We start from the raw sequence: 27,416 nt of genomic DNA, 5'->3' as shown, positions 1-27,416 counted from the left end.
CCCAAACATGGCCGCCGAACGGAAGTTCCGGAGCCGCGGCCGCGACTCCGGGTGACGCAACGGCGGCGGGTTGCATCAGCCCGCGCCCACGTGCTCGGCCCGTCCCTCCGCCCACGGATCCGGGCGCTGATTGGGCCACGTTAGGTCCGTGACCTCCGCCTCAGCCAATGGGAGGCAGCCACAGAGTGTTCTCGCCGCAGAGCCCGAGTGCGAGGTGCCTATAAAAGGCGCCCGAGGCGGGGGCGCGCGTCCCAGAGGCGCGTACAGTCGTTGCGGGGTTTGCTGGGCGGCTGCGACGCCGCCTGCCTGGCATCTCAAGAGCGCCGCGGAAGCCCCAAGCGCCGCCGACATGGAGGTCGAGCCCGAGCCCGAACCTGAGCCCGTCACGCTCCTGGTGAAGAGTCCCAACCAGCGCCACCGCGACTTGGAGCTGAGCGGCGACCGCAGCTGGAGCGTGGGCCGCCTCAAGGCCCATCTGAGCCGCGTCTATCCCGAGCGCCCGGTGAGAGGGGCCCCCGACTCCCGCTGCCAGCGCCCACTCCTGGCCCCGCTGTCCTCACCTCGGCCCTCCTTGCGTCCGTCTCCCCTTCCCCTACAGCTTCTCTTCTCCCTTCGCCATCTCTCCCCCGACGGCTGGCCCTCACCCGCTCACCTCCCCTGGCTGGGGTCTCCCCGTTCCCTGTCCTACCGCTGTAGGCGCCGCCTCGCCTTGCCCAGTGGCCATCACCTCCACGTCCTAGGCCACCGTCGTCTCGCCTTCCCCTGTCACCTCGCCTTCCGCTGTACCCCAGCCCCTCTCCTCGCCCCCTCCCCCCAACCCGGACCACTGCCCCGTCCCCTAGATCTGGCTTCCGGCCTTAGCCACGCCGCTGAGACAGCAGTTTGACCTTGGGTGAATTATTTCACCCTCCCAGCCTCAGTTTCCCCGAAAAGACAGGGCGACTAGGTGTTCCGCATTAGGATTGCATCCACTGGATAGAAGCGAGGACACGGAAATGGTTGGAAGTGAATTTTCTGAATGCAGCGTGTCGGTGCGGAGCGGAGGAGGCTCCCTGGGCCAGTGCTAGGGAGCCATGGTGAGCGCCCAGGGAGTGTGTACTTAAGGTCCCACGCCCAGGAGCGAGACGTGGCTTTTCCCCGCCCTGTCCACCTTCCGCCCGGGGCCCCTCCCTGCCGCGCCGGACTCCGCAGCCTTTGCCTAGTCCCAGGGAGGAGCCCCTGGCGCTTTCTGGGTAGAGTGAGTTAGAAGGGAAGCAGGCGGCAAGAGTCTTCCTGAGTCTGCGTTTTAAGACTTTGGCCCCTCAATTACAGACTTCCTCGCTTTGTTTTGGTTGACACATCTGTCAACATCACCCTTAGCACCGCCCTCTCTCCCCACCACGTGATGGAGGCTGTGAGCTGGACCTTCCTGTATTTACTTTCTATTCTGTCTGATATTATGTAAGTGTCAGCAGTGTGCTTTACTGCCCACAAGTGTAAATCCCCATCAGACCAGAGAAAGCATGGGGACCCAAAAACACTGTGAAATTGTTCCTCATTATCTGAAGAGTTGCAGTGTGTGGTAGCTCACGGGTCAGGTGGTTTTTGTTCCTGATTTCAAGGTGGAATGTAGAAGTGAGTTTTCCTTCTGACTTATTCTTTTGAATTTTGTGTATTTATCTAATAAGCTTGCATTTCCTTAGCACTCACCTTGGGACTGTTTGTAGTTTCACTGCACCTGCTTCCAAGAAACTAGGTGGCCGTGTTGCTGCGAGAATGGCTGTTAGATACAGATTGGCGTAGTCTCTAGTTGCATCACTTGGTAAAAGGCAGTGTTTTGGAGGAGAGCTTCCCTTAAGGGCTTCCTTGGGTGACAAACATGACTCCTATTAAGTCTGAAGACCCAAAGTTGTAAAAGGTCTCTCAGGTGTGTACATTGGTGCTTAAAAATTATGGCTAGAGAGCACTCAGCATTTGGTTTCTAACCTGAGAAGTCTTACTTTTATAATAGTTCAACATTTATTATTTTTTTTCAAATGAGCTTTCTAGGTAAAGGCACAGAATATCAAGTCAGCCCTTTAAAAAGGAAAACAATTTAAATTACAGGCACCTATTGATTTCAAAACCTTTACTAGTGTGGAACTCTTTAATGTAGGATCCCACCTCTGCAGTAGCATTTTACAAAATTATGTGCATGGGATTTCCCTATAAAGTCAATCAGAACAGTGGTGAACGCAGTATCCACTTCGGTTCTGTAGTTTGTTTTAGGTGCACAGTGTCAAAAAGTCCTGATTTCTGCAGATAAATAGATGCGGTTATTGTTTTGATTGTTTTAAACAGTTTGCTTTATAATCTCCAGCTACTTGGCAGGAGCGGCTTTATACCAAATTTTGCAAAATTGTTTATTCTGGCATTGTTTGGTGATCACTACCTACTTTGGTATGTGTCATTTGATGCCATTATTTTTAAGTATGTTTTTTAAAGGAATTAAAACTAGATTTTTAAAAATCAGATTTGTATGAAAGTGTGCAGAGTCCCTGTGATTTTGAAATCACTGGAATGGAGAAGCGGGTTTGGAATCTTGACTCTTCAACAGCAGGTTGACTGTGGACAAGTCAATTTCAGACTTTTCCTCCCTTCACATAGGGATACTAAATCTCACAGGGTTATATGAAATGGTACCTACACACCATCTTCTCTATAACAGGGTTTGTATTTTGGGAAGTCTCTTTGAGAGCTTAGTTTAGAATTGCCTTATGTTATCTCAGGACAGTACGAGGTCGTTTCGGTGAAGGCTGACCTTGGTTGGGAGTACTTTGACTGTTGTGTGAGACCAAACCAGGTTTTGAAGTTAGGCTGTAGGATCCCCAAATAAAATTTGTGTTTTTAGTGGCAGAAAGGAATTTCCTTAGGACTTTAAAAGTCAAGTAGTTGGCCGTGGTTTTGTGGACTAGAGATCATTTGCCATCCTAAATTTATTTGCATGTTAGAAATTCAAAGTTCAGCACTTTCTAAAGGAAAGGTTTGTATATGAGACTTTTGTAAAAAATGTTTTCCTGTGATTCTAGGAAAAAAACACACATATTCAAGTTGTTTGTATAAAACAGTTTCTTCTGTATTTGGGAACTTGTGTGAGCTAAGTACTGACCTGTGCTTCTCTTTCTTTCCATGACAAGCGTCCAGAGGACCAGAGGTTAATTTATTCTGGGAAGCTCTTGTTGGATCACCAGTGTCTCAAGGACTTGCTTCCAAAGGTACATCATTTACACATTAACTTTTGAATGTTTAAGCACTTACAAGGTTGAATTCAGGTCCTAAAGTACCTCCTTATTACTTTTAGCAGGAAAAACGGCATGTTTTGCATCTGGTATGCAATGTGAAGGGTCCTTCAAAAGTGTCAGAGACCAGTACAAAGGTATGTCTGCTTTTTCAAGATTAAAACCATCTGTGTCATTCAGACCCACATGGTAAAAATAAAGGGAGTTGGATAAAACTCTGAAGAGATTTTATTACCTTTTTATCAAGTAAAATTTTGTTTCTCCCCAGTGAGAATAAAGAATGAGAAACTTATCAATACAAGTGTGTGTTTATTATTACAGTAGTAGACTGTATGCCATTAGCGTTGTAGTAGAAGAGTAGAGTTCTACATTACTCTATCTTTTGGGACATAATTTGACCTACAATAGCTGTGTATCCAGATCTCTGAATTAGCAAGGCACTCAAAATGGGTTTTTATTAAATTTAGCACATAGTAAATTTCTTCTAAGGAATCACTAATTTTTATAAACAGTACAAAAGTGAATATATTTCCTTTGGAAAATTTCTTTTTTTTTTTTTAATGTTTATTTCTGACAGAGAGTAACAGAGCATGAGCAGGTGAGGGACAGAGAGAGAGAGAGAGGGAGACACAGAATCTGAAGCAGGCTTCAGGCTTTGAGCTGTCAGCACAGAGCCCAACTTGGGGCTCAGACTCATGAACCACAAGATCATGACCTGAGCTGAAGTTGAAGTTCAACCAATTGAGCCACCCAGGCACCCCTTCTTTGGAAATTTTCATCATGATTTATTTAATTGGATAGGAAAAGACCACAATCTCTATCAAGTGATCTCTAAAGACTTACATTTGACAGTCAAAATTGTTTATTTTTCATTTCATGGTGTTGATTTGAATATATAGTAATAATATTCTAGTATAGTGATGGACTGTAAATTAGCATTACAGCTCTATTTCCTAAAACATCTGAACATAGCATAAAACATTCTTTCCTTTAGGTTGCTGGCTGGGTTGTATTTATAAATCTTGTTGGTCAGATTTGGTTTCTTGATTTAGTAAATTTAGCACTGTAGGATCTGTAGAACATTATCAGGATGCTTTCTCACCAGTGATAACTTCATTGGAAGATTTTAATGAAACCACAGCATAGTTATTCTAGGAAAAAATATGGATTTAAAGAATATCTGTATATTGAATTTGGGTTGAACAAATTTCAGAATATTTTTTACATAACACTGCATCTATTCAATTTTGTGAAGTTCAGAGGTCGGGGTGAGGGATATAAGCCATTCACAGCAGAATAATCCTTTCAGTTTGGTTGCAGACTGTTGCATCAGATCCTTTGTTTTAATGTTCATCTTCCACTTATTTAGGTTGCCGAATCCACAGAGCAGCCTGCTGGTCTTCATCAGGGACAGTATCCTGGGGATTCCTCAGGTGATAGCTTAAGGCAAAGGGAGATTCTTCGGAACCTTTCTCCCTCTGGATGGGAGAACATCTCGAGGTGAGTGTCATAATAAAGAACCAGGTTTATACAACATGGATGTGTATCATTTGCGTCAATTTTAAGAATAAAGTGTGTTGATAGTATATAGTCGCAGAACTTAATGTACAGAATTTTGCTTTAAGGGTTTCACTTTAAAGATTTTTTATTTATTTAACTCTTCTTAATACATAGCCTTTTAAGTACATATAAATATAGGGATGCGTGTGTTGACAATGTAGGCATCTCCCCTCCCACATGGAGATGCTTTGCATTGTGCTGACCTCATGATAGGGAATTAGTGCTGCTGCAGAGGAAACAGCTGGTGTAAGCATCTCGCAGCTGCTTTGCTGAGTGGCTTTGTGCTTTGTCTATCATAACAATGGGTGACAAAAGGTGAAAAATTGTTTAAGAAATGCTCTGCCAAGAACTGAGTTGGTGGTGCTAGAAAAAAGATCGTTGCTTTAGAGCAGTTAGAGCTCTAGACTAAATGCTCTCATGTTTGGATTTCATAACTCCTGGAACACCTTATTATGAAAGTTCTTATGAGAAAAAATCATTAACTATGAGTTGAAATTCTATAACCCCTCCATTCCCCTGCTTCCCTTTTCCTACTAGTTTTTAATATTTGATTTTGACAAGTCAGGTCTTTAGGGAATGAGGAGTTGTTTTTTTCTTCATGGAAATTTCAAATACACGCAAAAGCAGAAGGAAGTGTGCAATGAATCTCTGCATAACCGTCCCCCAGGCCCAATAATGATGAAGGTTTTGCCATGCTTGTTTCATCTATTCCTCTTTTGCTTTTTCCTTTTGCCGTAATTCCCAGACATCATGTCAGTTCACCCCTACATACTTGAGTAAAACCATAGAGTTATCTTGTATATCTACAATGCTGTTCTCATCAGAGCTGCAAAAGCACTTTGTTATGGTCTCATTTCCTTGCACTGCAACTTTTTTGAATGATCAAAACCAGTATTCTACCAAGACCTACTTGAACTGGAATACCATTTTAGAAGCACTCTGGGTAGGGAATTTGGGTAAAAGACTGTCAGCCCATAAATTGGATAATTGGATAGAACCACTTAAAATTGCCTCCCTTATTCTGGCTATACAGCCTGAGAATTGTGGCCCATCTCTATGTGAATTTCACCTGGATAAAGCTTACAGATTTTATCCAACACGTATTTATTGAACAGTCAATACATATAACTTTGTTTAAGGATGGGAGTTAACCAGCAGAGGTGTTGACATAATCCATTCATGATCTTACCATAAGTTTTTATAGTTTCAGTTTTGCGAATTGCTGCCAAAGGAGTTCACTCTGTTAAGGCACACGAGGCCAAAGATGACACTCCTGTGCTCTGCCCTAGGCTGTTTAAGAAACAGGGGTTCGGTGTCAAACAGGTCTCAAATCCAGCACGCTATTTAACCAACTCAGTGACTTTGTGCAAATCCCTTGTCTTCCCTGAGCTCTATTCAGACTCCCTTCTGTGAAATGGAGGGGATAGCCCCCTCCCCACAAGGTTGTCGGGAATCCAGTGAGGCAACAACCCAGCAGCTTGTAGAGGGCACAAGTGGTCAGAAAGCATGTATGAGTGATGCCACATATACACAGAACTCTGCCCCCCATGTAGTCAGATTTAGGGGTGGGGAGAAATGGCTGTCAGAAGGAAGAGGGAGTTTCCTTCAGGAAAGGCTTTGAGAGAGATGTGGCTTTTTAGAGCTGTCCTTTGAAGGATAAACAGTGGGTTTCGAGCTGCAGTGAGACTCAGCAAATGAAAAATGGCAGTGAGTATCCATCTAGTCTGAAAGGGTCCAGCTTGTTTATATGCCATAGCAACGACACGGCATGAGAACCCAGTGCTGGCCACGGGCGCTCATTTCTCTGTGGGGTCTGGACCATGGTAGGAGGGCTTTGGCAGCACTTTCCGTGCTTGGGTCACACGGGGGCATCGCACAGTAATCTCCCATGTAGCTGTCATGGAGTTTTTGTCTCTTTGACTTGAAATCCTTATTGTCATTTAAACTTCATTTATTCATACCAAACCAAGTCAAAACGAGTGTTTTTTAACAATGTTTCGTAGGCCTGAAGCTGCCCAGCCAGCCTTCCAAGGCTTGGGGCCTGGTTTCTCGGGCTATACTACCTACGGTTGGCTGCAGCTCTCCTGGTTCCAGCAGATCTACGCACGGCAGTACTACATGCAATAGTGAGTCCTTTCCCGTCATGCTAGGCACGCCCGGGGTTAGGAATGGAGGAGGGAGTGTACTTTCATCAGTTTCTGCAGAGCTCTGTTCTGTCTGGTTCGGTGGGTGGAGGAGAGTATAAATGATATCTGCTACCTAAATCGTGTGTTAATTCAGGAGTGTTTGTGTCTGGACCTACTTTACTTCCTTTTCAGTATGTGGTAGCTTTAAAGTTTTGCGGAAGGTTTAATTAGTTTTTTTTAACATACCATACTTTTATCGTGGCCTTAATGTTTAACTCCAGATGAAATTTACGGCCAGTCTCAGGAGCAGAAGAGGCATGTATAGATATGACTGTTAGTAAAGAAATTCTTCACTAACTTAAAAGTCAGGTTTTTCATGTACCTACGGACAGTTCTTAACAGTAAAAGACCCTGCGTAAATAAGATTATGAGAAGCAGTCTTCACGGTGATTTGCTTTCAACAGTATCTGCCTCTATCATTTTTATTTTAGTTTAGCAGCCACTGCTGCCTCAGGGGCTTTTGTCCCCTCACCAAGTGCACAAGAGATACCTGTGGTTTCTGCACCTGCTCCAGCCCCTATTCACAACCAGTTTCCAGCCGAGAACCAGCCAGCTAATCAGAACGCTGCTCCTCCAGTGGTGGTTAATCCCGGGGCGAATCAAAATTTGCGGATGAATGCACAAGGTGGCCCTATTGTGGAAGAAGATGATGAGATAAATCGAGATTGGTTGGATTGGACCTATTCAGCAGCCACATTTTCCGTTTTTCTCAGTATCCTCTACTTCTACTCCTCCCTGAGCAGGTTCCTCATGGTCATGGGGGCCACCGTTGTCATGTACCTGTAAGCACATGATTTTGCTTTCCTTTTTTCCCTTAATACAAATTAACACTGCATGGTGACTCAAGCCAAGTACAGATTTTTCTCTTTTTGAGCAGTCTCAGTCATTGTTAATGGAAGTGTATTTCAATAGCATATCATTCTGGCACTTTCAATGCAAGGAACTGATGGCTTGTTTGGGCACTGCTGAAAACACCTCAATCGTGTGTGAATGCAAGGAGAACATTCTGTTTTCTTCTAGATAAGGTACCTGCCAGGCTCATGAACCACAATAATAACGGCCGTTCTGAGGCATGGAAGGGAAAATTGATTTGTTTTGAATAAAAACATGTTTACCAAGCTGCAGCTGCTGCTTTCCAGGATAAAGGTCAGGCACTGACTGTCAGCATAGCTCTAAAGGGCCAAGGAACCTGTACAGACCTGACATTTGGCTTGTCCTTAGCTCAGAGTAGTGGTTCTCAACCAGGATGATTTTGCATCCCCAGAGTGTGACGTTTTTGATTGGCAACTAGGGGGTGGTCCTGCTGTTATCTAGTGGGTAGAGGCCAGGGATGCTGCTAAACATCCTACAGTGCATAGGACAGCCCCCCAGTAAATACCTAGCCCAATACGTCAGTAGTGCCAAAGTTAAGAAACCCTGGCATCGAGTGACATGTCCTCCTTTGTGGTCGAGAGACAAATATTTCCTCTGTGGTGAAAAAGAATTTTTACTTTAGTTTTAAAAATCTTGAGAAATATCTGAATAAAATAAAAAATACTCATAAATCCAGAATTAATCATTACTAATATTTTGTCATATTTGCTTCAAAACTTGCACTTAATTGGATTTTCCAAATAAAACTTCTTAGTCAGTTTAAGTTTTATAGTCTCTAGAATCATATACTTAAGTGATCAAATTTAGGTATTATTATCTTAGGTTATTACATATAATCCCAGTCCTGCCTCTGTGTGTGTGTGTGTGCATGCGTGTATTCCTCCCTCCCCCATCCCCCGGTTCAGGTTTTCATGTGTAAAGTTTAGTTTGGATGAGCAAGCATTTATAGAGCACATACTGTGTGCTGTTAATGTTGCCCGGCATACAGTGGTGAATAAAACATAGTCCCCATAGTGACCTTGAAGAAGCCAATGGGCAAGTGAGGAAGTCTAGGAGATGGTGTGACAGAGCATCTCTGCAGATCTGCCCGCTGTGAGCTTATAGTCAGAGCTCTGATTGGAGGAGGGGAGCAAGGGGAACGTTATCTGATCAAGAAGACTCAAATTCTTGAGTAAATTTCACTGTGATTAGCTAAGATGAGCTTTTATGTGCTTCCTTTGAAGGCATCACGTTGGATGGTTTCCATTTAGACAGAGGCCAGTTCAGAACTTCCCCAATGATGGTCCTCCTCATGAAGCTGTAAATCAGGACCCCAACAATAACTTACAGGTAAGGAACTCCCATTGGAGTCCAGCAAGCTTGATGTGAAGTGCCGGGCTCTCAAATCCTTAACCTTTAGATATTTAGCCTCCTGGTTTACCATTTCATTAGGCGGAAGTTTTCAAGATTTTTTCAAATTTATTCTTAGAGCAGTAGCTATTGTTTTTTTTAATGCTTATTTTGGAGGGAAAGAGAGACTGAGCATGAGTGGGGGAGGGGCAGAGAGAGAGAGGGAGACACAAAATCTGAAGCAGGCTCCAGGCCCTGAGCTGTCAGCACAGAGCCTGACATGGGGCTCGAACCCACAGACTGTGAGATCATGACCTGAGCCCAAGCTGGACGCTTAACTGACTGAGCCACCCAGGCGCCCCGAGCAGTAGCTATTTTTAAAAAACATTGAATGTGCCATAAAGTCCATCAGGTATTTTTTGGCATTTGGCAGTTTGCATTTTGGCATATGTAAATAATGGTTTTTTTAGCACACTGTTTTTGAGTGTTCAGTGGTCTGTAACAATGTGTTCTATCATGGAAACTGCTATTGGATAATTTTTTTTTGTTAAAAAAATTTGTTTTGATGTTTATTTCTGAGAGAGAGAGAGAGAGAGAATAAGAATGAGAATGGGTGGGGGAGGGGCAGGGAGAGAGGGAGATATAGAATCCAAAGCAGGCTCCAGGCTCTGAGCTGTCAGCACAACCCAACATGGGGCTCAGACTCACAAACCATGAGATCATGACCTGAGCTGAAGTTGAACGCTTAACTGGCTAAGCCACCCAGGCACCCCAGCTAATGGATAGTTAATCTAATTAAGGATTAAGACTATAAGCATGTCTCACAGAATAGATGTCCTGGAGAACTTCCCTAGATTTATAAAGCAGTTTAATGCATAATCCTGAAGGAATTCTTTTATATTATTAATTATCACCCTACTATTACCATTTTTATAATATAAATTATCACCTTGGGTTTCTATTTTTGTTTCTTAACTCAGAATACTGCCAAATTTAGAATATTCATAGTTAATGAAGTGGTTAACTTAACTCATGAGTTTAATAATAAAGATGTAGTTACCTCATTTCTTTTAATGTTACTGCCAGGAACTTTCAGGACTGTGAGAATGTCACTAGCACAGTTGTGCTGTGAGGCCTGAGAACTCCATCCAGCCTAGGACACCATTCCCTGGGGTCCTGTCTGCCTGGCTGCTTTGAATATGGGGCCAGGGATTTAGTCTGCCCTCTCCTAACATTATTACATTATTTGGTATTTATCACGGTCCTGATTGTGTTCTCATTGTATTTCATAACTGCAGGAAGGTCCCGATCCTGAAATCGAAGACCCCAACCACCTCCCTCCGGACAGGGACGTACTGGATGACGAGCAGACCAGCCCTTCATTTATGAGCACAGCCTGGCTTGTCTTCAAGACTTTCTTTGCCTCTCTTCTTCCGGAAGGTCCCCCAGCCATAGCAAACTGATGGTGCTTGCTTTCTGGCTGCTGGAGGCCTCGACAGGCGTGGACTGGATCATCTAGCTCCAGCTAGATTTCCTCACCCAGCCATGGCAGTGGCACAGAATTAGTAAAGAACCAACAAGGAGAAGGACATGCTTTTGTGGTCAAGCAAAAGCAGAAACGAAGACGTGAAGCCATGATTCAAATTGATGAACAAAAATTTTGCCCAAGGCTTCTCCTGTCTTTATTCTGAAGAGCTTTAATATATACTGTATGTAGTTTAATAGGCATTGTAAGTAGGAGGCATTAGTGTCGCATGCTTATGCCTGAGGAACTTTTCAGATGTGTGTGTCTGCATGTGTGTTTGTACATAGATCTCATAGATGCAGAAATGGTTCTGCTGGTACGATTTGATTCCTGTTGGAATGTTTAAATTACACTAAGTGTACTACTTTATATAATCAATGAAATTGCTAGACATGTTTTAGCAGGACTTTTCTAGGGAAGACTTATGTATAATTGCTTTTTAAAATGCAGTGCTTTACTTTAAACCAAGGGAACTTCGCAGAGGTGAAAACCTTTGCTGGGTTTTCTGTTCAATAAAGTTTTACTATGAATGACCGTGGAAGAGACTCCTGTCATCTTAGCATTTTGCTCCATGTCCCTTGTCACTGGAGGGTCAATAGTTGAGTTGCTGACTTGCAAGTAATCTGAATGTTTTGCTTCTTTTTATAAAAGGACTATTTGTACCAATAAAGAATGATAAGGTAAGGCCATGAAAGTTTTAATTTACTAAGAATATACTGTGTTTGTCCCCATTCCCTGTTTTCAGCAGTACTGGCTTATACACTAACCCATCAAACTTGAATTCTCCAGATTTAAAGTTAGTAACATTGGGGCACCTGGCTGGCTCAGTCGGTAGAGCGTGTGACTTGATCTCAGGGTCGTGAATTCAAGCCCCATGTTGGACATGGAGCCTCCTTTAAAAAATTTTCTTAAAAAAGGCATTAAGTACCTTCCACCTTGACAATTCTGCGGTAGTTACACCTGCTCGTATATCAGGCTTTTGTAAGCTGAGCTTGCTTTTGTGATTTTAATCTTTTAACTATTTAAGACTAATCTTAAAAGCACAGTCCTGTGTATTTTTCACACAAATAATGTTACAGGCAGAATGCTAAAGGCCTGGGCAGTGTGTTTTTAGCACACTAAATCACTTCTTATGCTATGGTGTTGTGATCATTTAAATGAATCATTACTGAAAACATTTACATCAAATAAACCTTCATTGAACAATTCAAAGCAAGATGCTGGGTAGACACAAAGGTATTTTGTATACGGTTGTGCCTTAAGAAGCCAGTAAATATAATTGTGCCAGGAGTTAAGTGGCCTGGAGTTTCAAAGAACGCTGGCCTCCAGAGCAGAGGAGCGACGAGAAGGCAGCCATTATGGACAAGTTATGAAGAAGGCAGGATTTGCCTGACGGAAGAACGGACCTGAGATTGCAGATTTGAGGGTTTTGCGAGTGAGGAAGTGGGTCTGAAATAATGGAAGGAATCTGAGGAGATGAAGGGTCCCAGTGAAAGCAAAAGCGCAGAGGTGAGATTTGCCGCCTCCTGCCTCAAAGCTGGATTCTTGGCATGCTTGGTATTTAGTTTTGGCGATTTATGAAAGTGATCATTAGGAGTTCATACTCAAGTCTTGGGTAGAAAAGCCTGTTCATTTTCAGAGGAGGGGGCATCACCATTTGGCGAGATGCCCAGCTCCTGTTTCTAAAGGAGGTGGGGTCAGCTTGTGACCCCTAACCTCCAGATTCCATGGGCCCAAAATAGTTCCAGGAAGATGCTCCTAAGGGCAGCTGACAAGGGTTCAGATTGGCCCAAGCTGCACCAGGACAAAGTGGGGAATGTTCAGACAACAGATCAGGCTTAAGACAGCTGACGGGTGGGGGATGTGGCAGAAATGTCAATGCATCCACAGCAGGTAGCTAAATGTAGTAAAATAATGTACTTCATGTCACTCAATATTTAGAAAATTACTGGTTTGGATCTTCTGGGCTCCCTGTGGGAGAACCTGTTCCAGGCCTTTCTCCCAGCTTCTGGTGGTTGCCAGCAATTCTTGGTGCTCCTTGGCTTGTAGCTGTGTGACTCTAATTTCTGCCTCCTTCATACGGCTTTCTTCTCTCTCTTTCTGTGTCTCTGGCTTTATATGACCTTCTTATAAGGATGCCAGTCATTGGATTTATACCTGCAAAGGCCCCTTTTCACATTTCAAGGTTCTGAATGGACATGAGCTTTGGGGGACACAGTTAAACCCACAACAGAGAGCAATGCTTCTGTTAGGAGACACAACGATGATTCCATTGAACTGGAAGCTAAGACTACCGCCTGGCCACTTTGGGGTCCTCATGCTTCTGAATCAATAGGCAAAGAAGGGAGTTGTTCTATTGGCTGGGTGGATTGATCCTGGCTATCAGGAAGACATTAGGCTGCTACTGTGCAATGAAGAGAAGATTTGGGGAATACAGGAGATCCATTAGGGTGTCTTTTAGTACCATGCCCTGTGATTAAAGTCAATGGAAAGTTACAACCCAATTCAGGTAGTATTACTAATGGCCTTGACTCTTCGGGAGTGAAAGTTAGGGTCACTGCCCCTCCCCCCCCCCCCCCCCCCCCACTGCCAGGTAGAGAACCATAACCATCTGAGGTGCTCGCTGAGGACATGGAATGAATAGTGGTAGAAGAGAGTTGCAAACACCAATTACAACCATGTGACTAGTTGTAGAAATGAAGACTGTAGCTGTCATGAATATTCCTCATATTATGTATACGTTTATACGCACATGCAAACTTGTATATTACCTATGTTTTCCTCCCTTATCTCCTTATCTTCTAACATAAGGTGAATTAATAATACCTAACGTCACATCACAGGATTTTAGTTACAGGATATCCAGGAGCAAAGTAATCATCACCCAAGGACTTGGCATCCTTTCCTGAGAAAAAGGTCAGCATGTTTTTTGTTTTAAACACAGGAGTTGCATCACACTGAATGCAATCATGACTCTGTTATTGTCTTTATCTGGGAATTAAGTGTGGTTTGAGAACATGTGCGTGGGTACTGAATTGACAAAGGGTGATCTTGAGGAAGGTTAGTCTAACGTGTCAATGTGGCTAGGTCCAATTATTCAATCAACCATTAGCTAGGTGTTGCCAGTGAAGGTATTTTGCAGATGTAGATTAATATTTACAATCAGTAGATTTTCTTTTAATCTTTTTTTTTTTAATGTTTACTTATTTTTTGAGAGAGAGCGTGTGAGCAGGGAAAGGGCAGAGAGAGGGAGACACAGAATCTGAGGCAAGCTCCAGGCTCCGGGCGTCAGCACAGAGCCCGACGCGGGGCTCAAACCCACGAACCACGAGATCATGACCTGAGCCGAAGTCGGACACTTAACCGACTGGGCCACACAGGTGCCCCTACAATCAGTAGATTTGAAGTGAAGGCAATTATCCTTTATAATCTGAGCAGGCCTCATTCAATTAACTGAAAGTTCTGAAGGGCAAAACAGAAGCTTCCCTGAGGAAGCAGCAGTTCTGCCCACGGAATGCAGCGGAGAAGCTCTGGAGTTTCCGGTCGGCCTGCCGTCCTGTCCTGTGACTTCCAACTTGCCGGGCCAGCCTCCACCCAGCCAGCCTCTACCATCATGTAAGCCCCTTCCTTGAAATAAACAAAACATTAATCTCCTACCCGTTCTGTTTCTCGGAAAGAACCCTGACTGATACTGGGTCCCGGCTCTGGAGATTACAGGTCCAGCTCCTTCTCCTTGTGTGTTGTGCTGGCCAGTGGGAGGTGGCTTCCAGGCAGGCTGTGTCCCTTACTCAGGGGGCACTTCTGCCTGTGCTTCAGACCGAAAGCATACGGGGGAGGCTCCAGGGAAGGCTTCGCTCTGTGCCTTGCAAAGGTCTCCCGTTCTGGGGAGGGGGCTGGGTAAGCTTGCCGGAAGAGGAGGCCTCAACAGGAAGGAAGGTGTTAGGCTAGAAGTGGTGGGCAATAAATAAATGGCATGGGACCCTGGGGAGGAGGGTGGGGGGTGCTGTCTCCGACTTGGTAACATCCAAGAGTAGCTTGGCTCACAGCAGTTCCAGTGGCCTAGGCACAGGGGCGAATTCTCCGATGCCCATCGTATTCGTGCGTGCCTGAGCATGAAGAAGGTGCTCGTGGTTCCCTGTCCACTCAGTGGCTGAAGAACACACGGGCGGACACGTGTCCTACAGTCCACACTCAACGATCACCCACTGGGGACCGACCTGGTGCCGGGTGATCCCTGCCCTCAGGGAGCTTCCATCCTGGTGGGATAACAGAGACTGTGCGAGGGAACAAGTGGACGGACAATGACATGGGGGACGGGGGATAAAAGCATAGGCAAGAGCGAGAATAGTGGGATTATGGAGATTGTAGATGACAGAGCAGGACTGGGGGAAGCGAGGTCAGAGAGAGTAAGGCTGACCGGGGAGACAGCAGGGAAGGCGGTGCTGTGTTCTTGCTGGGGTTGGCCTGCGACAGGAAGCTGTTGGGAGGGGTGAGGCCAGAGGGGTCGTCCCCTGGGAAGGGCAGAGTGTGTGGGGACAGGAGAGCTGGTTTCAGCCCTAGCCATGGGGCCCCGGGGAAGCTGAACCTCCATGCTGAGCTCCTGCTTCCGCACCTATAACACAGACCCCCGGGGACATATCAAACCTGCTCTGCCCACCACACGGGGGGCACAAGGCTCAGAATAATGCAGTGCTTTCCAAAGTCGGCAGGGGTGACCTGGGATGGGCATGCAGAACAAATCTAGAGGGTCCATGGTAGAACCCTTTAATAACCATGTTATTTTTTTATACATTTTATTTATTTAATTATTTATTCTGAGAGACAGGGTGCATGCAGGTGAGCGAGGGGCAGAGGAAGAGAGAATCCTACGAGGGGTAAAGAGAGGGAGGGAGAAGGAGAGAGAGAGAGAAAAGGAGAGAGAGAGAGAAGTGGGGCTCACTCGAAGTGGGACTTGTGTTTACCCGAAGCGGGACTCAAATTCACAGAGCATGAGGTCGTGACCTGAGCCGAAGTCAGGTACTCAACCGACTGAGCCACCCGAACACCAGTAACTATTTTCTTTTTAAATGGTTTAGTTAAGTGTATTTTTCCACTTAAAGTGAGAATATAAAGTTCCCTTTAAAAATATATTTAAGTAAAAAGCCAAGTCAGTTTCAAAGGTTAAATAAATAATAGACTGAATAAAGCACAGTGCAGTTCTAAAGCGTTTAAAATAGCTTAGAAAAGAATTTCCTCGTGGTGTAAAAAAATAAAAGCACATACAGAGATGACAAAAATCATGATCGTAGTTCTTGAATGATCGACGTCCCGGAGACACTGAACACCAAGAGTTTTGTGAACATATGGCCCGTGAAAATGTTTTTTTAAAAAAGACGGGGACAGCAGTGCGTTTGTTCATATGTGCCGTGGATGGTTCCTGTGGCTGTACATGAACATGTGTGGGCAAATGGGTCTCAGAGGCACATGTCGCTGGGGTTGCTGTGTAAGAGCCTGTGAGTAGGGGTCCTGTGTGGGCACGGGGGTGGGCATATCTGTGCACACGTGTGCACAAGGTTATCTGCACGTGCACTGCTTTATCTGGGCAGGTGCGTGGGTAGGGGTGCATCGGGTGTGTGCGCATCTTGAGTCCCTGCGGTTAACAGTGACACCAGAATGCGTGTGAGCCGCCTCCCCGTCCCCAGCCCTCAGCTCTACCCGAGGGAGACTGGGCTGGCGGAAAGTCTGCGGCTGGTTGGTCAGTAGCCACTAGGGGGCAGCAGACGGCGCTGCGGGGCCTTCTTTTCGCCGGCTCCTCAACCTGCAGCCTCAGGATCTTTGGGCCTCTGCCCTCCAGGCCACTTCCACTCTGAGCCTGGCGCTGGAGGCCACCCAAAGTCTCTCTGTGCCCCTCTCCACCTCCCCCAGGCCTCTGCCAGTTGTCTCTGGAGTTCTGGCACCTGGACGTCTGGGAGTCTGCCAGCCTGGCCACCTCTGGCTCCTCCACAGCCTCGGCTCTGTCACTCTGTCTCTCGGTCTCTTCAAGGCTGCTCTGTAGCTGTCTGTCTCCACTCTTCTCAGTCCTAAGCCTGTTCAGAATTCTGCTAAACCTTTGGGCTTGTGGGGAATGGGCCTCTCTGAGGCTCCATAGTGGGCATCAGAGGGGCAGCTGGACCCTACAGCCTTTGTGTTGTTCAGATGTCCTCATGTCCAAGGCCACCACTTGCACCACCCCAAGGCCAGCCTGGAGGCCACGGCAACATTTAACAAAAAATCCCAGCTCCTTCTCAGATCCTTCTCTCCGCGAATCCTTACCGAAGTCCTCCTGTGTGCCAGGCACTCACCTTCCAGGGATGGGCGGCTCCCTCTGCTGCCAGCCTTGGTGACAAGGCCTCGCTGGGGCAGAATACGTGAATGGGCAGTGGCTTTCCTCCCCGCTGGAGCCAACTGTGGGCCAGGCCTGTACTAAGCAATAGCTCCTCGAATTCGCACAACGGGTATGCTCAGCCCGTTTCATGGTTGAGGAAACTGAGGCTCTGAGAGGTTACGTGACGCATCCGATCACACCGCCAGTGAGTGACCCGTGCTGGCAGTCACACATAGCTTGTTCTCATTCAGAAGTCCTTCCCTTTCTTTAGAGACCCCCAGACACGGCGGCCTCATCTTTGCCTGTGACCAAACACAAGGAGCTAGGCCGTCCCCTGCATCTCAGGGGTAACATTATTCCCACCCCTGCCCCAGGTGACAAGTTAATAATCCAGTGTGGACAGGGTGGGAGGACTGCCTAGCAGCCTCTACAACACAATCTAGTGTGTGTCCTCACAAATAATCCTGTACAGACCGAGCTCTGGGCCTGTCATCATTATCTGCTTTACGGAAGTGGGGTCATGTTGTATAGGCTTCTCCCCGAAAAAACACTGTGGCAAGCTGAGTAATGCCTTACCCCCACCCAAGATATTCCTGTCCTGATCCCTGGCCCCTGTGAATGTTATTTGATATGGCCACAAAATATTTTTTTTCTTTTTTTTTTGCAGATATGATTAAGGACTTGAGATGAGATTACCGTGGGTTAGGCAGGTGGCTGAAAAATGCGGTCTCAGAGAAGTAGAGGGAGATGGGACTCATGGACAGAAGAGGAGAAGGCAACATGAACACGGAGGATGAGATTGGAGAGATGTGGCCACAAGCCAAGGCGTTCTGGCAGCCGCCAGAAGCCGGAAGAGGCGAGGAACGGGATCACCCTAGAGCCTCAGCAGGAGTGCCGTCCAGGGACACCGAGTGCAGTCGGCTGGCCTCCAGAACTGTAAGTGGATAAATTTCTGTTGTTTTAAGCTATCAAGTTCTTGGTGATTTGTCCTAGCAGCCGCAGGAGACCAATGCAGGCACCAAATGACTAGGAAGGACGTATTAGCAACATCATCATCATCATCATCATCAAAATAATAAAACAATTTTTAAGTGTCAGGACACAGAGAAGCATGTGTAGTAGGAACCCATTTTTGTAAAAAATGTGGCGTGTGTGTGCGTGTGGATCCACACAGCCATGGGAAAATACTGGGGAGACTCACGTACATGCTCGTTACCCAGCAAGGCGTTTAAACTCAAGACATAATTAAGGCTATACATGAAGGGATGTGTCCAGTCCAGTCCAGTAGGGTTCAATAAATCATAATGCAGCTGCCGAGTAGAACACCGTGCAGATGTTTATTTTTTTGATGTTTATGTGTTTATTTTGAGAGAAAGAGTGCGAGGGAGTGGGAGAGGGGCACAGAGAGAGAGAGAGAGAGAGAGAGAGAGAGAGAGAATCCCAAGCAGGATCCGCGCTGTCAATGCAGAGCCCGATGTGGGGCTCGCACTCATGAAGTGTGAGATCATGACCTGAGCCGAAACCAAGAGTCAGACGCTTAACTGACTGAGCCACCCAAGGCTCCCCCACGTACAGATTTTTAAACAAAGATCTTGTGTAAATGTACCGATTGCTGTAGAGATTTTTTTTTTTAAAGGCAGGAAGTAAAAAAGTAAGGAGAAAGGCTGTTATTAAAGAATTTGTATAATAGGATCTCATTTAAAAATAAATACTAATCATCACCTAGATACGAGGAAAAGTGTTTGCAGGGATAGAAACTAAGGTGCACACAGCAGTTGTAGGTGGTGAGAGGTGAGTGGGACCGTCGGTGCTGCTAAGCTTTGCTTTACTTTGCTTGTCTGAATTATGTTTTCTAATGAGCACAAATTCTATTTATAATAAAGAAAAATATATAATTACGGGGCGCCTGGGTGGCTCAGTCGGTTGGGCGTCCGACTTCGGCTCAGGTCATGATCTCACGGTTTGTGAGTTCAAGCCCCACGTCACGCTGTGTGCTGACGGCTTGGAGCCTGGAGCCTGCTCCGGGTTCTGTGTCTCCCCCTCTCTCTGCCCCTCCCCGGCTCGTGCTCAGTCTCTCTCTATCTGTCAATAATGAATAAACGTTAAAAAAAATTAAAAAAAAAAAAGAAAGAAAAATATATAATTAAAGAAAAAAGTGTCTAAGGAGGAGAAAAGGCCAGGCTGAAGTACAAAACTGACTATGTGAGGACAGAAGAGGTGAGAAAGAATTTGGGAGCTCAGGCTAAGAACTCAGGGGAGGGTTCCTGGAAGAGGTGCCATCGGAGCTGGGAAGGGAGGTCTGGGGGAGGTGGAGGAAGCCATGGGCGGGTTGGTGGAGCCAGTGGGCTAGATTTCGGGCTCCCAGTCAGTGGTGTGCCGGCAGAAGCCTAAAAATCAGTTCTTGTGATCAGGCAGCGCGGAAAGCCTGGTATATAGTAGCCTTTGCTAACTTCTGGGGCGTAAGTACTCTGACCATGGCCAAGTTCAAGCTCCCAACATGATGTCGCAGAATGCAAAGTTGGCAAGAGACGCACAGTAGCATGGCACCCTATAGTTACGGCCGCTCTACAGATCCAGCGGATGCCAATAACCCCAAGTGAAATAATTCAGAAGTGACGTTTTGAGTTAAGTTTGTTTTTAATATCACTTACGTCATTTAATTTCTAATAATAGCTGCATTTAATAACTGGCTTGCAAAATTCCTAAACATTTAACAGTTGACTCCTATGGTAGATCAGGTCTCCCCTCTACTCCGTGAAGCCGTCTCTTGGAGTTTGAGGTGCTCCAAGCCGGAGATCCCACTGGAGTTGAGCCGTGACAATGGCCAGGGCTGTGTCCTCAAGTGTGCATTTCCCCAGGCCCTTGACCTGCAACAAGAATGCCAGTCTCTGCCTCAGCCCTTGATGCTAACAGGAGGCCTTGGGCGCCTCATGTCCTTCCAGTGAAGGGGCAGCTCAGTCCGTGCAACCTAGGTGAGGCCTTCCTGCCCAAGCCGGCTGACCCCTTGTCCTGCCTCTCTTGTGAATGTAGAGGCCTCCACCAGCTCTCTCCCGGGAAGTGAGGCCGAACATTTCTGGGAGGGGTCGTCATAACCACCCTCCATCTCCCAGGCTGGGACCCTCCCCAAGAGAATTAGGGGGCCAGGCCACAGGGCCATGACTCTGCTCAGGCCACAGCTGCTTTTTTTTTTTTTTTCAACGTTTTTTATTTATTTTTGGGACAGAGAGAGACAGAGCATGAACGGGGGAGGGGCAGAGAGAGAGGGAGACACAGAATCGGAAACAGGCTCCAGGCTCCGAGCCATCAGCCCAGAGCCTGACGCGGGGCTCGAACTCACGGACCGTGAGATTGTGACCTGGCTGAAGTCGGATGCTTAACCGACTGCGCCACCCAGGCGCCCCTAGGCCACAGCTGCTTTTAATCCACGCTCCCTCCAGGGCTGGGGTACAGGTCCTGCCATGCCAAATCCTTGGTCAGAGTCGCCCACACTGGGACAAATGATGAAGTCGGTTCTCACTGTTGCCTCAGTCTCCCCATCCTAAGTTTATTTTCCTCCTACCTAATGCCTACATACTTCTTCCTTTCTTCATGATGAATGCTTACTCTTAGGAAGGAAATTTATTAGCTAGTTCTTACTATTGTGTACTTGACTAAATGGCAAAGTCAATGGAATCCCCCTATTAGAATGGGAATTTTTGACCTGGGTTCTGGGTCCAGTTTTGCCATAAATTTCTCCCCCTAGGTGTATCCTCTGAAGATGTGATTTTAGGCTGCACTGAGTGGTTAAAGGAACATGTTGGGGGGAAAGGGCTGTCGCCTTCTCTGCCACAGGATAGACTTTGACAAAGCCATGTTGGAGCCTGAGACACAAGGGAGAAATCAGTAATACTGACCTAGTCTTTCCTTAAAGTTTTGACACTGTATTCATTATGGATCTTTTGTATTAATTTTGATTTTTAAAATTGTGGTCAAAGATACATAACCTATATTTCCGATTTTAACCATTTTTGAGTATGCGGTTTGGGGGCATTCAGTACATTCATATGGTCGTGGGACTGTCACCACCACTGTCATCCATCTCCGGAACTTTTCATCTTCACCAACTGAAACTCTGTCCCTATTAAACACTAACTCCCCGTTCCCCTCTCCCTTAACCCCTAGCAGCCACCATTCCACTTTCTGTCTCTATGGATTTGACTATTCTAGAAACCTCAAGTAAGAGAGAGCATACAATAATATTTGTCCTTTTATGACTGGCTTATTTCACTTTGTACAGCATCTTCAGGGTTCATCCATGTTGTGGCAGGTGTCCGAGTTTCCTTCCTTTTCAAGGCTGAATAATATCCCATTGTACACGTATGCCACATTTTGTTTATCCATTCATCCACTGATGGACACCTGACTTGCTTCCACCTTTTGGCTGTTGTAAATAATGCTGCTATGAACATGTGTGTACAAATATCTCTTTGATTCCCTAAGTCTGATTTCTAAAACTATTTCATTAAAATCTTTATCTTGACTACTTAATTTTTCTGGCTTCTTAGATTTTGTGCCCAAGATGAGTGTATCCTTTGCCTCACCCTAGTCCCAGCCTTGGTTTGAGTGACGTGAACCTATCACAGCAAGGTGGAAAGCTCATTTTGTCCTAAAAAAGTCACGCAGAACTCAAAAGACCCCACTATGTTAGCATGCAGCTTCTCAAAACAATTAAAAAGAGAATTACCATGTGATTCAGTAATTCCATTACTGGATATTTACCCAGGGAATATAACACTAACTTGAAAAGATAGATGGACTCTTATGTTTATTGTAGCATTATCATAATAGCCAAAATATGGAAGCAACCCAAGTGTCCATCAACAGATGAGTGGATTAAGAAGATGTGGCATATGTTGGCTCAGTTGAGTGTTCGACTTCAGCTCAGGTCATGATCTCATGGTTTGTGAGTTTGAGCCCCGCATCAGGCTCGCTGCTGTCAGTGCAGAGCCTACTTCAAATCCTCTGTCCCCCTCTCTCTCTCTGCCCCTCCCCTACTCATGCTCTCTCTCTCTCAAAAATAAAATAAACATAGGGGCACCTGGAGTGGCTCAGTTATTTGAGCCTCCAACTTCAGCTCAGGTCATGAACTCGTGGTTGCTGAGTTCGAGCCCTTCATCAGGCTCTGTGCTGACAGCTCAGAGCCTGGAGCCTGTGTCTCCCTCTCTCTCTGTTCCTCCCCTGCTCACACTGACTCTCTCTCTCTCTTTGTCAAAAATAAACAAAGATTAAAAAAAATTTGTAATAAAATAAAATAAACATTTAAAAAAAGTAGATGTGATATATATATGTATATATATATGTATATATATGTGTATATATATATATATATATATATATATACATATATATATATGATGGAATGTTGCATGGCCATAAAAAAGGAGAAGGAAGGAAGGTGTTAGGCTAGAAGTCGTGGGCTATAAATGGCGTAGGAACCTGGGGAGGAGGGTAGGGAATGCTGTCTCTGACTTGGTGACATCCAAGAGTAGCTTTGCTCACAGCAGTCTCAGTGGCTTAGGCACAGGGGCAAACTCTTTGATGCCCATTGTATTCGTGCGTACCTGAGCATGAAGGTGCTTGTGGTTCCCTGTCCACTCAGCGGCTGAAGAACATGCAGGCAGACACATATACCCTACAGTCAACATTCAACAATTTCGTACTGAGAACAGCCATGTTTGCTGGTATTAGAACAAAGACACCAGAGTGCGGTGAAACCTGGCACTGGCTATGTATTGTGATTTGCCATAATCTCTGAACCTCTGCCATTGGGCGATTGCATAGACTTTTTCTAGGGCAAGACAGCACCTGGCCACAATCTCTGAACCTCTGCTGCAGTGCAGTTGCACAAACATCCTCTGGGGCAAGCTGGCATCTGGCCATTGCTCAGAGAGACCCTGCCCCAGAGAGTCAGAGAGGGTCCAAGCCACAGGGTTCTCTGAAGTGAGGGGTTTGGAAACAGAGCCCCATCTGAGATATAATTTTGGAGGGAGGTGCTACCTGGCAGGCTGATGGCTTGGACATGGACAGTGTTGAAGGAGGGAGTGGATGGAAGCCTAAGATAAAGGAGGGATGCTTGATTGCGGGTCAGTGGGGGCGCAGAATACCTGTGCCAGAGACTAGAAAGCTGGCTGAAACCATTTTCACCTCTCCTGTGCATGCGCATACACATGCATGTACATGGGTGCCACACGGATATACCCCAGTAAGCTAAGCAGCGCCCCTAGTGGAGAACAGAGTCGTTACACCAAATCCCGTCCAACTGTGCCCTCTCAGCACATGCCTAGAGGACTGCCACAAGTCTCTCCATCTGCTTAGTGTACGGATTATAGAATGCTTCATAGTTTGACTTCTAGGAAAAACTGGATGTAACTTTTTTTTTTTAATTTTTTTTTCAACGTTTATTTATTTTTGGGACAGAGAGAGACAGAGCCTGAACGGGGGAGGGGCAGAGAGAGAGGGAGACACAGAATCGGAAACAGGCTCCAGGCTCTGAGCCATCAGCCCAGAGCCTGACGCGGGGCTCGAACTCACAGACCGTGAGATCGTGACCTGGCTGAAGTCGGATGCTTAACGGACTGCGCCACCCAGGCGCCCCAAACTGGATGTAACTTTATTTGGGTTTCATTCTGTTTGCTGGTCCATCTATTTGGCTTTTTCCCCCCTTCTCTCTTTTCTTTTTCTTGAATACAGAAAGGGAAAAATTTATTGTTGTTTTCATTAAAAAAATTTTTTTTATTATTTTTACTATGTTTTTAATTTTTTTGTAAATTTTCTTGTTCTATTTCACTTCCTTCATTGTATTCTTTTTAATCATTATATACATTTTTTAACTTTTAAACTTTGTTTTTTTTCTTTTCTTTCCCTTTTTTTCTCTATTCTATTAAGCTTCTTTCAACAACCAGACCAAAACACACCTAAGTTCTAGCTTCCTTTATTTTATTTTTTTGTGTTGTTTTTAATTTTTAAATTTTTATTTTTTTATTTTATTAGTTATTTTTTCTTCCTCCAAAATGACAAAACAAAGGAATTCACCCCAAAAGAAAGAACAGGAAGGAATGACAGCCAAGGGCTTAATCAACACAGATATAAGCAAGATGTCTGAACTAGAACTTAGAACCATGATAATAAGAATACTAGCTGGGGTGGAAAAAAAGCATAGAATCCCCTCTGCGGAGATAAAAGAAGTAAGATCTAGTCAGGATGAAATTAAAAATGCTATGATCAACTACACATTCAATGCAATCCCAATCAAAATTGCACCAGCATTCTTCTCGAAACTAGAACAAGCAATCCTAAAATTCATATGGAACCACAAAAGGCCCCGAATAGCCAAAGTAATTTTGAAGAAGGAGACCAAAGCAGGAGGCATCACAATCCCAGACTTTAGCCTCTACTACAAAGCTGTCATCATCAAGACAGCATGGTATTGGCACAAAAACAGACACATAGACCAATGGAATAGAATAGAAACCCCAGAACTAGACCCACAAACATATGGCCAACTAATCTTTGACAAAGCAGGAAAGAACATCCAATGGAAAAAAGACAGTCTCTTTAACAAATGGTGCTGGGAGAACTGGACAGCAACATGCAGAAGGTTGAAACTAGACCACTTTCTCACACCATTCACAAAAATAAACTCAAAATGGATAAAGGACCTGAATGTGAGACAGGAAACCATCAGAACCCTAGAGGAGAAAGCAGGAAAAGACCTCTCTGACCTCAGCCGTAGCAATCTCTTACTCGACACATCCCCAAAGGCAAGGGAATTAAAAGCAAAAATGAATTACTGGGACCTTATGAAGATAAAAAGCTTCTGCACAGCAAAGGAAACAACCAACAAAACTAAAAGGCAACCAACGGAATGGGAAAAGATATTTGTAAATGACATATCGGACAAAGGGCTAGTATCCAAAATCTATAAAGAGCTCACCAAACTCCACACCCGAAAAACAAATAACCCAGTAAAGAAATGGGCAGAAAACATGAATAGACACTTCTCTAAAGAAGACATCCGGATGGCCAACAGGCACATGAAAAGATGCTCAACGTTGCTCCTTATCAGGGAAATACAAATCAAAACCACACTCAGATATCACCTCACGCCAGTCAGAGTGGCCAAAATGAACAAATCAGGAGACTATAGATGCTGGAGAGGATGTGGAGAAACGGGAATCCTCTTGCACTGTTGGTGGGAATGCAAATTGGTGCAGCCACTCTGGAAAGCAGTGTGGAGGTTCCTCAGAAAATTAAAAATAGACCTACCCTATGACCCAGCAATAGCACTGCTAGGAATTTACCCAAGGGATACAGGAGTACTGATGCATAGGGGCACTTGTACCCCAGTGTTTATAGCAGCACTCTCAACAATAGCCAAATTATGGAAAGAGCCTAAATGTCCACCAACTGATGAATGGATAAAGAAATTGTGGTTTCTATACACAATGGAGTACTACATAGCAATGAGAAAGAACGAAATATGTCCCTTTGTAGCAACGTGGATGGAACTGGAGAGTGTGATGCTAAGTGAAATAAGCCATACAGAGAAAGACAGATACCATATGTTTTCACTCTTATGTGGATCCTGAGAAATTTAACAGAAACCCATGGGGGAGGGGAAGGAAAAAAAAAAAAAGAGGTTAGAGTGGAAGAGAGCCAAAGCATAAGAGACTCTTAAAAACTGAGAACAAACTGAGGGTTGATGTGGGGTGGGAGGGAGGGAGGGTGGGTGATGGGTATTGAGGATGACACCTTTTGGGATGAGCACTGGGTGTTGTATGGAAACCAATTTGACAATAAATTTCATATATTAAAAAAAATGCTATGATCGAGATGCAACCATGAATAGATGCCACAGCATTAACGATGGATGAAGCAGAGAAGTGAATCAGCAATATAGAAGACAAATTATGGAGAATAATGAAGCAGAAAAAAAAGAAGAAAACTAAGGCAAAAGACCATGATACAAGAATTAGAGAACTCAGTGACTTATTAAAAAGGAATAACATCTGAATCATAGGAGTCCCAGAAGATGAAGAGAGAGAAAAAGGAGTAGAAGTTTTATGTGCAAATTACAGCAGAAAAATTTCCTAATCCGGGGAAAGACACAGATATCACAATCCAAGAAACACAGAGAACTTCCACTAGATTCAACAAAAACTGACCATCAACAAGGCATATCAGTGTCAAATTCACAAAACGCACAGACAAGATAAGAATTGTGAAAGCAGCAAGGGGAAAAAAAGTCCTTAACCTATAAGGGAAGACAGATCAGGTTCGCAGCAGACTTATCCACAGAAACTTGGCAGTCCAGAAAAGAGTGGTAGGATATATTCCGTGAAGAATTGGAAAAACATGCAGCCAAGAATTCTTTATCCAGCAAGGCTGTCATTCAAAATAGAAGGAGAGATAAAGAGTTTCCCATACAAACAAAAACTAAAGGAGTTCATGACCACTAAACCAGCCATGCAAGAAATGTTAAGGGGAGCTCTCTGAGGGGAGAAAAGATGAAACAAAACAAAAAATACCAAAAGCAACAAAAATTAGAAAGGACTAGGGAACACCACCAGAAACTCCAACTCTACAGGCAACACAATGGCAATAAATTCATATCTTTCAGTACCCACTTTAAATGTCAATGGACTAAATGCTCCAATCAAAAGACATGGGGTATCAGAATGGATAAGAAAACAAGATCCATCTATACACTGTTTACAAGAGACCCACTTTAGACCTAAAGACACCTTTAGATTGAAAGTAAGGAGATGGAGAACCATCTATCATGCTAATGGTCAACAAAAGAAGGTTGGGGTAGCCATACTTATATCAGACAATCTAGACTTTAAAATAAAGACAGTAACAGGAGATGAAGAAAGGCATTATATCACAATTAAGGGGTCTATCCACCAAGAAGATCTAACAATTGTAAACATTTATGCCCCCAACATGAAACACCCAAATATATAAATCAGTGAATCACAAACATAAAGAAACTCATTGATAATAATGCCATAATAGTAGGGAACGTCAACACCCCACTTACAACAATGGACAGATCACCTAAGCAGAAAATCAGTAAGGAAACAATGACTTTCAATGACACACTGGACTGGATGGACTTAACAGATATATTCAGAACATTCTAGAGCAGCAGAATACACATTCTTCTCCAGTGCGCACGGAACGTTTGCCAGAATAGATCACATAGTGGGATAAAAATCAGCCCTCAACAAGTACAAAAAGATTGAGATTATACCATGCATATTTTCAGACCACAATACTATGAAACTCAAAATCAACCAAAA

General features: G+C 44.8%; 1 protein-coding gene across 2 annotated transcripts; it reads left to right on the top strand.

The window, feature by feature from the left end:
* Positions 1 to 235: 235 nt before the first annotated feature.
* On the top strand, positions 236 to 11,271 carry HERPUD1 (homocysteine inducible ER protein with ubiquitin like domain 1). 2 transcript variants are annotated; one of them, XM_025920916.2, is made up of 8 exons: positions 237 to 502; positions 3,156 to 3,233; positions 3,320 to 3,394; positions 4,627 to 4,757; positions 6,821 to 6,943; positions 7,435 to 7,785; positions 9,100 to 9,205; positions 10,504 to 11,271. In XM_025920916.2, exons 1-8 carry the CDS (start codon positions 350 to 352, stop codon positions 10,666 to 10,668), a joined length of 1,182 nt encoding a protein of 393 aa, XP_025776701.1. In that variant the 5' UTR covers positions 237 to 349; the 3' UTR covers positions 10,669 to 11,271. The 2 variants fall into 2 exon arrangements, with proteins under 2 accessions (XP_086545509.1, XP_025776701.1); XM_086689383.1 differs by lacking the exon at positions 10,504 to 11,271 and having other exon boundaries at positions 236 to 502; positions 7,435 to 7,628; positions 9,100 to 9,204.
* The last annotated feature ends 16,145 nt before the right edge of the window (positions 11,272 to 27,416 follow it).

Source organism: Puma concolor, chromosome E2 (assembly GCF_028749965.1).
Source record: "Puma concolor isolate L17-30 chromosome E2, mPumCon1.1.hap2, whole genome shotgun sequence".
In the NCBI taxonomy this organism is placed as follows: domain Eukaryota; kingdom Metazoa; phylum Chordata; class Mammalia; order Carnivora; family Felidae; genus Puma; species Puma concolor.
The sequence above is the reverse complement of the archived record's forward strand: the minus strand, read 5'-3'. Positions and strand labels throughout refer to the sequence as shown.